The sequence below is a fragment of the Peromyscus californicus genome, unplaced genomic scaffold, assembly GCF_007827085.1.
Source record: "Peromyscus californicus insignis strain IS unplaced genomic scaffold, ASM782708v3 Scaffold_5__1_contigs__length_169319896, whole genome shotgun sequence".
Taxonomy (NCBI): Eukaryota; Metazoa; Chordata; class Mammalia; order Rodentia; family Cricetidae; genus Peromyscus; species Peromyscus californicus.
In genome coordinates, this window is record NW_026294573.1 from 129,491,935 (window position 1) to 129,504,791 (window position 12,857).

The 12,857-nt window shown below is 43.7% G+C and overlaps 1 protein-coding gene across 13 annotated transcripts in view; it reads left to right on the forward strand.

Annotated features, from left to right (window-relative positions):
• Cspp1 (centrosome and spindle pole associated protein 1) overlaps positions 1–12,857 on the forward strand; it is a 102,184-nt gene that overhangs the window by 65,463 nt on the left and 23,864 nt on the right. For 10 of the 13 annotated variants that reach the window (XR_008213514.1, XM_052715149.1, XM_052715148.1 and 7 more), the window contains 2 exons: positions 1,087–1,234; positions 11,998–12,150. Coding sequence is in view for 12 of the 13 variants with exons in the window: in XM_052715149.1 (XP_052571109.1) it covers positions 1,087–1,234; positions 11,998–12,150 (301 nt within the window). In the remaining variant the exon portion in view is untranslated. The remainder of the gene's footprint in view (positions 1–1,086; positions 1,235–11,997; positions 12,151–12,857) is intronic. The other 3 variants (XM_052715153.1, XM_052715155.1, XM_052715156.1) reach the window with 1 other exon arrangement.

Here is a 12,857-nt window from a genome sequence, read left to right on the forward strand (position 1 = left end):
CCTGTTGGTGGGACTTTGCACTGATCTTTTGTTGGAGAGTCTATCTTTGTGTTAAGTTACATTTTCATTGTTTCATGCAGGTGCTCATTTGTGCTTTTGCAGACTTCCTTCAGGCGGCTGCTCATGAGCCTCTGAGTTCCTTGAGTTACTTGCAGTGGCTGTTTTGAAGTCTTGGTCTTGTCTGTCAGCTAATTCGCTTTTCTCGGGCGTAGGGTGGATTGCTCGTTTCTGGAGGAGACATGCTGTCTTGGCTGTTCATGTTTATGCTTTTTTGATGGGATCTAGGCATTTGGAGTTAGATGGCTAGTGGTGTTTCTTCATATGGATAGCTGATCTTGCCTTTATTGGTGTGTGTTTGATCTTTGCTCTTGCCCCAACTTGTCAGATTATAGGCCCGCTGAGTGGTGGTTTGTCTTCAGTTTGGGCTGTTGATATGCAATGGAGTTGTCAGTGTTTTTGCCTAGGGAGGAGAGGGGCAACTCGTGGACCCAGCTGTAAACTTCCTCTAGGCCTAGATTCTTGCTGCAGAGCTCAGAGGTATAAGAGAGCTCTCTGGAGTCTACTGGTGATCCTTAGGTAGCAGATTGGGAATCACGGTGAGTGTGGGCGATGCTCTGTGGGGTCTCCATGCTGACCTTCAGAGTGGGTTGACTGGTGGGCCCGGAACTGGATTTAGCAGCCCCTACCTAGAGTCCAGGTCACAGTCCTCTAGGCTGTCCAGAATGGCTGGCTGATAGTAGAGGGAGTGGCTGATAGGCAGGTGGGACTTCCACTGGGTCTAGGACTTCCGGGTCAGTCCTCACTTGATCCTGGAACAGCACAGTGTGTGTGATGTCTAAGGGGCAGGAGGTCCGGTGGACTGGATGTAGGGCTGGTGAGGGCTTCTCCTTGCAGTTCATGTCAGACCCCTGCATTTCTAAATGAGCATTCTTATTTGTGAATTCTTATTCTTAGAGTGAAGAAGTGTACTTACAAAAAATCTGTATTTTTTTTTAACCAGAAAAGTTAAATGATAGTATTACTAGTCTCTTGTTTCAGCCTGCTGTAAGTCAATATTTACTTTAAACATTATCTTATGTTGTCAAGATTCGGGAAAGAGAAGCAAGAAGGAAGAAAGAACGCTTAGAAAAAGAAGAATATGAAGCAAAATTGGAGGCTGAAATGCGAATTTACAACCCCTGGGGGAAGGGCGGAGGTGGCGCTCCTCTCCGAGATGCCAAAGGAAATCTGATAAGTATGATGTGTCCATGAATTTGTTTTAAATGCATTCTTTCCAGTGTTTTAAGAGTGGAGAATAAAAAGACGTGGGAATCAGACTATATAATAAGGGTCTATTTTATGATTTAATGTGAAGATGCTCTCCTGATTATGAATGTAATATATGTTACAAAGTCTTTCTTCTGCAGAATAATAAATACATTTTCCATTCTCTGATAGTCACCAAACTGCAAAGAATAATTCATGTTAGTCGGTGCTTATCCAGACTAGTATTATACACACACACACACACACACACACACACACACACACACACACACACAGTATGTATATATATCTATATAGTATATTAAAGTATAGTCTCTCCTTTTTACTGAAAGTATTAAAACTTTCTGCAAGTTTATTTTAGACTAATAAAATTGCAAATAGATAACTGAAGTAGTTGTGGGAAGGGATCTGCTTTGAATTCATATATGGAGTATACTTGTTCAGTATATGACTTCTTTTGCACTGGGGGCATCTTTATTTCAGAGACTCTGGCAAGTTTCAGAGTTATAATCCTTCAGTTATTTATTCTTTTGTGTTTGCTTGGTGTGGTGGCACAAGCCTTTAATCCCGACACTTGGGAGGCAGAGCTAGGTAGACCTCTGTGAGTTAGAGATAGCATGGTCTACGTAGCAAGTTCTAGGCCAGCCAGAGCTACATAGTTTATAAACGTTGTTACCTACATTAAAATAGTTTTTGCCAACTCTGGCTAAGTAGAGTAGAGTTAAGATAGTGTGGGGTTTAGTTAGAAGTGACTTAAAGGCTAAAGAGAGGACCCATTAAAATGCTGAAAGTGCTGTCAGAATTGGGGGTATGCAGAACTTAGAATGCTTTTTTTTTTAAATTTCTTGAGACAGGGTTTCTCTGTGTAACAGCCCTGGCTGTCCTGGAATTCTCTTTGTAGACCAGGCCGGCCTCAAACTCACAGAGATTCACTTGCCTCTGCCTCCCGAGTGCTGGGATTAAAGGTGTGCGCCACCACCGCCCGGCATGCCTTCTGTTCTTGTGTATATTTCAGGTGTATTTGAGCCCACTTAATAAGGTGACTCTTTCTCCCCCCTAAATTATTTTTTCCCTTTGTATCTTCATATCCTCATAGGTTTAGAAGACCAGAGCCCTTGGTGCCTTTTCCTAATAGATGAGGTTATTTTAAATGTGGCCTACATTTCTTATTTGAAGTGTGTATTTGAATATGTTAGAAAAATAATTTTCATTTACTTACTCAGGATACTATAATAGTCCCTTATTTATCGAGGAGTGCCATGCCTGTCTCAGAGGCTTACGGCAGAGCGAGCTTCCTTCCCAGGTCTGTGGCATTCTGATTCTGGTTGCTGCTTCTCCAAGAGAGGGACCTCTTCATTGAGTCACTGCTCCATGTTAGAATCCCTTCCCTCTCGGCTGCACAGTGTGGGTCCAGGAGTAGTGAGGATGAGTGGGGGATTCTGTTTATCCTAGCCTAGAATTGGAGGATCATCTTCTCTGCCCTCGTTCTGCTGGTCAGCTACTCCCAAGAGCTCCTGCTCAGGGGCGGCAAGTTTACTTTTCCTCTTAGTGCCCAGGAGCAGGCCTGGGGTTGATGAGTGTGTGGCTAGTTGTTAGCTTAAGGAAGTTGGAGTCATGAGTTGTCAGAAATACCGTAGCTAATGTGGAGGACGCCCCATCAGACATTGGGAGCAGAGTGATTCAGAACTTTCCAGGAGGCCTAAAGCAGTATAATTATGGGACAAGTTTGTAGTGAAGTGTGGATTCTTGAATTGTAAGACACTGCTTTAGAATTGCACCCTGGAGGAAATGAAGACAGTACCTCTGAGGTTTCTATGTTAAGTAGTAATGTTTATCTACTTTATGTTGCAGTCATCACATGAAACAGAGAAAATGGATTTTGTCAAGGACAGTGAAACTCAAAATACTGTATTCAAATAACAAGTCTTTACCTAAGAAGTGTCAAGTTTTGTATGTAGGTGTTATATTTTAGAGATGGGGAAACATGACTTCGGTATTGTATTGAGATGTTCAGGGAAGCGTATTGTGATGACCAAGGTGTGTCCTATGTACTTATAGCTAACTAATTCTGCTGCTTCCTCATGGATTTAACTCCTTTTGTTTACTTTTGGTCTTCTGATGGAGAGAAACTAAGGAATGTGAGTCTTCACTTCTCACCCCTAGGTCTTTTAAAGAGAATATACTTCTTAATGAAATAAAGCAGAACAAATTGTTTTTAAATAAACACCTGTTTTAATTGTTTGTACCCACAGTTCAGTGTTCTTTATTCACTAGAACTCTCTGTCTGTCTGTCTGTCTGTCTGTGTATTTTTGGTTTTTCACTGTGTAGCTCTGGCTGTCCTGGATCTTGCTCTGCAGACCAGGCTAGCCTTGAACTCATAGAAATCTGCCTGCCTGTGCCTCCCGAGTGCTGGGATTAAAGACATGCGCCACCACTGCCTGGCCTAGAACTCTTTAAGGTCCTATAAAAGCTAAGCTATTATAAGATGTGTGAGTAGGTGAATGGACAAGCTTATTTATCATGTGTGTGTGTGTGTGTGTGTGTGTGTGTGTGTGTGTGTGTGTGTGTGTGTGTGTTGGGGGGGAGCTGCTTAGCAATACAAAGGAATGAATTGATTGGTGCACATAATTTGTGAAAGTCAAAAGTTCTGATAAGGAAAAGATCCATTCTGAAAGTTACCTTTGTACATTTCTATTATGTGATGTTCTCAAAATAACAAAGTTATAAAGAACATGCCCAGTGGGTGTAGGCTGGGAATATGACTAATTATAGATAGCAAGATGGGTACGTTTGGGTGGTGGAGCTTCTCAAAAAATTAACTGATTATAGTGATGTTACTTGAAACTACATGTGATAAAATTTTAAAAACTATACTGCAGTGATTCTCAACTTTGCTAATGCTGCGGCCCTTTAATACAGTTCCTCATGTGGTGACCCCAACCATACAGTTATTCCACTGCTACTTCATAACTATAATTGTGCTACTGTTATGACTCATAATGTAAATATATAATATTCAGGATACCTGATATGTGATCCCCAAAGGGGTTGAGACCCACAGGTTGAGAACTGGTGCTATACACCAAAAGAAATATGTGGATAGCAGGAAAATTAAACCTCCAAAATGAAACGTTTGAGCCCTTGAAAGATGCCTGGCCATCTCTCAGTCCTGGTGAGAGGGATGCTAACTATTCTGTCATACATGTTTGACCAAGTAATGCCTTGTCTTTACCTTATGTCTATTGAGGTAAAACTTGCATGTAATAAAATGACTCTTTTAAAATTTAGTGAGGTTTGACAGCTGTTCTGAAATAATTTCTCCCACAGTCAAGATGTAGAGCTGTTCCAGAACTGCTGGAAGGACAGTTGCCTCTGTCCCTTTATGGACAGTCCTCTTGTAGCCTGTTGCCCTGTAAATCCTGGGGTGTTGCCTTTTGACTTCGATAATTTTCTTTCAGAGTAATTTTGTGATATTCTTTTCTTTCTGTTACTGAATGGTGTTGCATTGTTTTGAGGTACTGTATATGCTAACAGTTGATAGATTACTTGAGTTATTTCCAGTTTATGGTCATTATGAATAGAATTGCTGTAAGCCATAGATTCTCAGCCTATTGGTTGCAACCCTTTTGGGGGTCAAATGACCCTTTCACAGGGGTCGCCTAAGACCATTAGAATACATAGATATTTATATTACGATTCATAAGAGTAGAAAAATCACAGTTATGAAGTAGCAACAGAATAATTGTATGGTTGGGGGTCACCCCAACATGAAGGACTGTATTAAGGGGTTGCCGCATTAGGAAGGGTAAGGACCACTGCTGTATGTGCTCATATACAGGCCTTTGTGAATGTGCACTTTTATTTCTCCCGGGTAGATAAATGCTTAGGAATAGGCTTAGTTGGTCACATAGTGTTTGGTTTGCTTGTTTTTGTTTTTGTTTTTTTAAATCTGTGTTTCAGATTAAAACTGTTTCCAAACTGTGCCTTTTTCAATAACATCAGAAAAGTGCAAACTTTCCAGTGCTCTGAACTCTCATCAGTTTGTGGCTCACAGTTTAGCCATTCTCAGGAATGCATAGGTATTTCAGTATTTCAAAGAACTTTTATTGTGAAATAACTTTAAAAGAGTTGCAAAGGTCCAGCGAGAGTACCTTTCAGTGTCTTTCCTTCATAATGGACATTTATGTAATCATGGCCCAATTATAAAAGCTAGAAAGAACATCAATACTGAACTGTCAGTGAAATTATAGATAGTAGCTAAATTTTGCCACTGTCTTCTTCCTGTTCCAAATGCTGTAATACATGTAGTTGCCTGTCTTATTTATTGGATCTATTTATTTATTTATTTATTCATTCTTGCCATGCGTGTGTGCCTGATGTGTAAGTGCTGCCACACGGCATATGGAGGTCAGAGGGCAACTTTGGGAGTCAGTTGTCTCCTTCCGCCATAGCGTGTGATCGGGAGTCCAGCTCAGGTGGAGGCCTGGGCAGCACTTGCTCTCACCTGCTAACGCTCTTGTAGGCCCCAGTCTAACCTGCCATCTGTGACAATTGTCCATGCCTTTGCCTATTTAAATCGACATGTGGGGGCTGGAGAGAATGGCTCAATGGTTAGGAGCACTGACTGCTCTTCCAGAGCACCCAGGTTCAATCCCCAGAACCCACAGCAGCTTGTAACTGTCTGTAACTCCAATTCCAGGAGACCCAACAACCATGACAAAACACCAATGTACATAAAATAAAAATAGATAATTAAAAAAAAACTACATGTGTGTGCATACGCTTTTGTGCATTTCCTGTACCACTCAGTCCATCCATCCAACATAGTGCATCACTCATTTGATTTTTTTTTTTGGGGGTTTTTCGAGACAGGGTTTCTCTGTGTAGCTTTGCGCCTTTCCTGGGACTCACTTGGTAGCCCAGGCTGGCCTCGAACTCGCAGAGATCCACCTGCCTCAGCCTCCCGAGTGCTGGGATTAAAGGCGTGCGCCACCACTGCCCGGCTTTATTTGATTTTTAAATTTTAAATTTTTATTTTTTTGTTTTTTTTTTTTGAGACAGGGTTTCTCTGTGTAGCTTTGCGCCTTTCCTGGAACTCACTCTGTAGCCCAGCCTGGCCTCGAACTCACAGAGATCCGCCTGGCTCTACCTCCGAGTGCTGGGATTAAAGGCGTGCACCGCCGCCACTGCTGCCGCTGCCGCCGCCGCCGCCGCCACCGCCGCCACCGCCGCTACCCGGCTCTTAATGGTTTTTATTATTCAGAGTTATACCAAAAGGCAATCAATTTTAGAACATTTCCACATTGAGTTTCGTTGGTACTATGGTAAACTCAGCATGTCTAACTTTATGCCTACATCATACACTTGTCTAATTCTGTAGTAAGTTTTGAAATTTAGATGGTGAAGTCTATTTTCTTTTGTTTTTTTGAGACAGGGTCTCCCTGTGTAGTTCTGATGTTCTTGAATTGTAGACCTCTGTGCCTGCTTCCCAAATGCTATGATCATGGGTGTCTGTTATTATCTCTCCTTGAACCCTCCAAGATTGCTGTGACGTCCAGTTATTTATTTTACTATTAGTTGGTCATCTTCATCCAAATGTGGTTCAATTTTCTTTGGAATTGTATTGATCCTACGGGTAATTTTGGTACAGGCATCATCTTAACAGTATTGACTCTTCTGATGTACTGGTGTGTACTGCCTGCCCACTGACTGCTGATGAACTGGTGTGCACTGCCTGTCCACTGACTGCTGATGTACTGGTATGTACTGCCTGTCCACTGACTGCTGATGTACTGGTGTGTACTGCCTGTCCACTGACTGACTACTGATGTACTGGTGTGCACTGCCTGTCCACTGACTGACTGCTGATGTACTGGTGTGTACTGCCTATCCACTGACTGCTGATGAACTGGTGTGCACTGCCTGTCCACTGACTGACTGCTGATGAACTGGTGTGTACTGCGTGTCCACTGACTGACTGCTGATGAACTGGTGTGCACTGCCTGTCCACTGACTGACTGCTGATGAACTGGTGTGTACTGCGTGTCCACTGAGTGCTGATGTACTGGTGTGTACTGCCTATCCACTGACTGCTGATGTACTGGTGTGTACTGCCTGTCCACTGACTGACTGCTGATGTACTGGTGTGTACTGCCTGTCCACTGACTGACTGCTGATGTACTGGTGTGTACTGCCTGTCAACTGACTGACTGCTGATGTACTGGTGTGCACTGCCTGTCCACTGACTGACTGCTGATGAACTGGTGTGCACTGCCTGTCCACTGACTGACTGCTGATGTACTGATGTGTACTGCCTGTCCACTGACTGACTGCTGATGTACTGATGTGTACTGCCTGTCCACTGACTGACTGCTGATGTACTGGTGTGCACTGCCTGTCCACTGACTGACTGCTGATGTACTGGTGTGTACTGCCTGTCCACTGACTGCTGATGTGGTGTGTACTGCCTGTCTACTAACTGACTGCTGATGTACTGGTGTGTATTGCCTGTCCACTGACTGACTGCTGATGTACTGGTGTGTACTGCCTGTCCACTGACTGACTGCTGATGAACTGGTGTGTACTGCCTTTCCACTGACTGACTGCTGATGTACTGGTGTGTACTGCCTGTCCACTGACTGACTGCTGATGAACTGGTGTGTACTGCCTATCCACTGACTGCTGATGTACTGGTGTGTACTGCCTGTCCACTGACTGCTGATGTACTGGTGTGTACTGCCTGTCCACTGACTGACTGCTGATGTACTGGTGTGTACTGCCTGTCCACTGACTGACTGCTGATGTACTGGTGTGTACTGCCTGTCCACTGACTGCTGATGTACTGGTGTGTACTGCCTGTCCACTGACTGACTGCTGATGTACTGGTGTGTACTGCCTGTCCACTGACTGACTGCTGTTGAACTGGTGTGTACTGCCTGTCCACTGACTGACTGCTGATGAACTGGTGTGTACTACCTGTCCACTGACTGACTGCTGATGAACTGGTGTGTATTGCCTGTCCACTGACTGACTGCTGATGTACTGGTGTGTACTGCCTGTCCACTGACTGACTGCTGTTGAACTGGTGTGTACTGCCTGTCCACTGACTGACTGCTGATGAACTGGTATGTACTGCCTGTCCACTGACTGACTGCTGATGTACTGGTGTGTACTGCCTGTCCACTGACTGCTGATGTACTGGTGTGTACTGCCTGTTCACTGACTGCTGATGAACTGGTGTGCACTGCCTGTCCACTGACTGACTGCTGATGTACTGGTGTGTAGTGCCTGTCCACTGACTGCTGATGTACTGGTATGTACTGCCTGTCCACTGACTGCTGATGTACTGGTGTGTACTGCCTGTCCACTGACTGACTGCTGATGAACTGGTGTGTACTGCCTGTCCACTGACTGCTGATGAACTGGTGTGTACTGCCTGTCCACTGACTGCTGATGAACTGGTGTGTACTGCCTGTCCACTGACTGACTGCTGATGTACTGGTGTGTACTGCCTGTCCACTGACTGACTGCTGATGTACTGGTGTGTACTGCCTGTCCACTGACTGCTGATGAACTCGTGTGTACTGCCTGTCCACTGACTGCTGATGAACTGGTGTGTACTGCCTGTCCACTGACTGACTGCTGATGTACTGGTGTGTACTGCCTGTCCACTGACTGACTGCTGATGAACTGGTGTGTACTGCCTGTCCACTGACTGACTGCTGATGAACTGGTGTGTACTGCCTGTCCACTGACTGACTGCTGATGAACTGGTGTGTACTGCCTGTCCACTGACTGAGTGCTGATGAACTGGTGTGTACTGCCTGTCCACTGACTGACTGCTGATGAACTCGTGTGTACTGCCTGTCCACTGACTGCTGATGTACTGGTGTGTACTGCCTGTCCACTGACTGCTGATGTACTGGTGTGTACTGCCTGTGCACTGACTGCTGATGTACTGGTGTGTACTGCCTGTCCACTGACTGACTGCTGATGTACTGGTGTGTACTGCCTGTCAACTGACTGCTGATGTACTGGTGTGTACTGCCTGTCCACTGACTGACTGCTGATGTACTGGTGTGTACTGCCTGTCCACTGACTGCTGATGTACTGGTGTGTACTGCCTGTCCACTGACTGACTGCTGATGTACTGGTGTGTACTGCCTGTCCACTGACTGACTGCTGATGAACTGGTGTGTACTGCCTGTCCACTGACTGACTGCTGATGTACTGGTGTGTACTGCCTGTCCACTGACTGACTGCTGATGAACTGGTGTGTACTGCCTGTCCACTGACTGAGTGCTGATGAACTGGTGTGTACTGCCTGTCCACTGACTGACTGCTGATGAACTGGTGTGCACTGCCTGTCCACTGACTGCTATTGTATTGGTGTGTACTGCCTGTCCACTGACTGCTGATGTACTGGTGTCTACTGCCTATGCACTGATTGCTTTTAGTTAATACCTTTTACCAGTATTTTACAGTTTTAATATCAAATCCTGTACATATTTTGCCAATTGTATCACTGAGTTTTTCATGTTTTGATACTATTTAGATGCTATTTTTAAAATTGCCTTTTTCTCTTTTTAAATATATGTATATATGTGTGTTCAGTGTGTATGGGTGCACATGTGTGTACCTGTGTGTGGAGGCTAGATGTTGACCTTGTGAGTTTTCCTTAATAACTCTCCACCCTTTCACTGAGGCAAGGTCTCCCAGTTGAACCCAGAGCTCACCAGTATGGCTAGTATAGACCGCTAAGTCCGCTTTCTCCAGGAGTCTTTTGTTTCTACAGCTTCTGAGTGCTGGAATTAGAGCCTGGTCTCCATTGCCGACCCAGCTTGTTGTGTGTTCTAAGGATCTGAATTGTAGTCCCCACAACTGCTGCTTCCCTGGCAAGGGCACTAACCACTGAGTCATCTTCCCAGCTCTTTTCCTCTCAGTGGTGGGTTTTATTGTGACATTTACAGACATGTACAGTATGTACATTGATTATATCTAACTCGGCTCCTCACCTCAGCCCCATTACTCACTTGATACAGGGTGGGTGTGCATGTTGCCACAGGTCAGAGGGCAACTTGTGGGAGCCGATTTCTCTTCACCATGTGGGACCTGGATGTTGAACTGAGGCTAGCAGTGGGTGCCTTTACCTACTGCCGCCATTTCTGTGTGCGTGTGTGTGTGTGTGTGTGTGTGTGTGAAAGAGAGAGTGTGGGCAATCACAAGTCATGGCGCACATGTGGAGGCCCGAGAGTAACTCGGGAGTCAGTTCCCTCTACCTTGCCGAGCTAGGTCTCACTGTGTAGCTTTGCGTATTTCAGGCTAGCTGGCTTTCACACGCTGAGCTTCCTGGCAGACTTCCTGTGTCTTGTTGCAGGAGAGCTGGGATTACAGATGTGAGCCACCACATCTGCACCTGTTTTTTCTTTGTGTGATTGGACTCAGGCTATTTAGGCTTGTGTGACAAGCACCTTTTTCGCCAGTAGGATATATCTCGTTGGCCCATTTTTCTGTTTATTTACCTTGAAGCTCTTAGCCATTTTCTGAGCTAAGAATGGCCTGACTGTAATATGAGGATGTCATTATTCTGAGCTTCGGTCTCCTGGGTATGTTCACACGTTATTTGGACTGTTCTGTATGGTATCCTAAATATGAGTCCCATTCAAAATACGCCCCTGAATGTAATGTTCTTCCTTGTAGGTAATTTTTATATCTGTATTTAAGTTCACTTTTATTGTTATCCCAGTGTTTTTGGAGGAGTTGATGACAGGTTTATTTATATATTTGCACTTTTAAAACTTGAATTCTATAATCATACAAATCTGTTTCTGAGACTGGTGGTTTGACCTAGTTTGCACACGTCAGACCAACATTCTACCAGTTGAACTAGGTATTAGCTACTTAACAGATACAGCAAGTCTACTGCTAGGTAATACAGCATCCCAGGGTAATGTTTTAAAATAAGAGGTGTGAACTGCTTTGCCGTTCTTCAGATAGAGATTTTTTTTTTCTGGTTGTTTGTGTTTGATGCCTTAGCCTGATGTTGTAGTGTAGATGTCTCCACTGGCTTCCGTGTACAGTCCAGGGAGCTTCAGTGTCTTGTCTTTAGATCTCTCCCCAGCACCCTTCAGTGCCATTGTGCTATGGCAGTTGGTTTCCCTGCAGTGAGGTAGGTGATGAGTGATCAAAGAAGATGGAGCTCATGTCTTGGTGAAGCAGCCCTGGAGTCATGTATCATGTTCTGGCAGGGTCTTAGTCTCACGTGAGGTAATGCGTGGACCACAGTAGCGAAGAGACTTGGGTTCCACAGTTTGAGGAAGAGTTGCTAAAGAATTTGTGCATGCATTGTAACCCTCCCGTGAATGTGCTCTTTGTCGTTTGTTTTCAGGAGAGCTGATGGTTTGGGGTAATAGTCACTCTGACTTACTTTGGGTTCCACTATGTTTGTTCTATACTAAAGAAATTCTGATTTCTGATCTGTCAGTGGGTATGTTAATGTGACTTTGATAGATTGTCAAAATGTATGCATCTTAATTTCAGTCCTAGTTTTGAGTTGATTTCACAGTCTCTTTAGCGTGTTTAGTGAGGGTGCTCCAGACCTGCAGCAAGCATCTAGTCCCTGCAGTCTGTCCTGTCTTAACCTCTTGATTTCTAATTTGTAAATGTATTAAGTGTAAGAGTAATTGTAGAAATGTGTTTATTGAAATAAATGGATTATTTTTCCCTCTCAGCTGATTTGAATAGGATGCACAGACAGAATGTAGATGCCTACCATAACCCAGATGCAAGGACACATGAAGATAAAAGGGCTATTGTGTCTATAGACCAAAACTTAGCCACTTCAAGTGCTGAGAACCTAGAAGACTCTGCAAATAAAAACCCAGGTTTTTAATCACATTCTATATTAAAAAACATTTCTAATGCTGTTCAGTAACATTTCACTTCTGTTCTTTAATAAAATTCTTACTGTAATTTTGAGAATTTGGAACTATGAATTAGGAAGCATAGAGTATTTTCTTTCTTTAAAGTAGTTGTTTTGAGAAAAAGCGAATCGGGAACGGTTGCTTCACAGTGGGCGTTTCTTCCCAGCTCTGTAGTTTGCTGTGTATATGTAGTGCTGCTAACGGTTTCCTTTCCGTACCTGAGGGGATCTTTCTTTCCATATATCCGCAATTTATTTTTCATACCCAGACTGCATCAGTGAGAAAGTATTTGGTGTGTTATGATAAATTATACAAGAACTTAATTTTTTGTTTAAGTGATCACTTGCCCTCCACATAGTACAAAAAATGAAGTAACTGGAAGTTTAGTATCAGATCACATCTCTGTTGATGAGGACAGCTGACGTACCATTAAGCAGCATCCATAACCAAGTTTCTGTAAGTTGGAATTACTCAGTATCTTTTTTAAATGGCTTGCTGGGAAAAGTTGGCATCCTCCTTCTTTACCATATATGTAGGCGTATATGCTATACATTTAAAAAGTAAAGCAAATGTAAAGATGGACGTCTCGCACTATGTATCGATGCTGATAAAAGTGACTATTTACTATAAAATTCGGCTTTTGCACTTTTGTATTTTTTTTTTTTTTT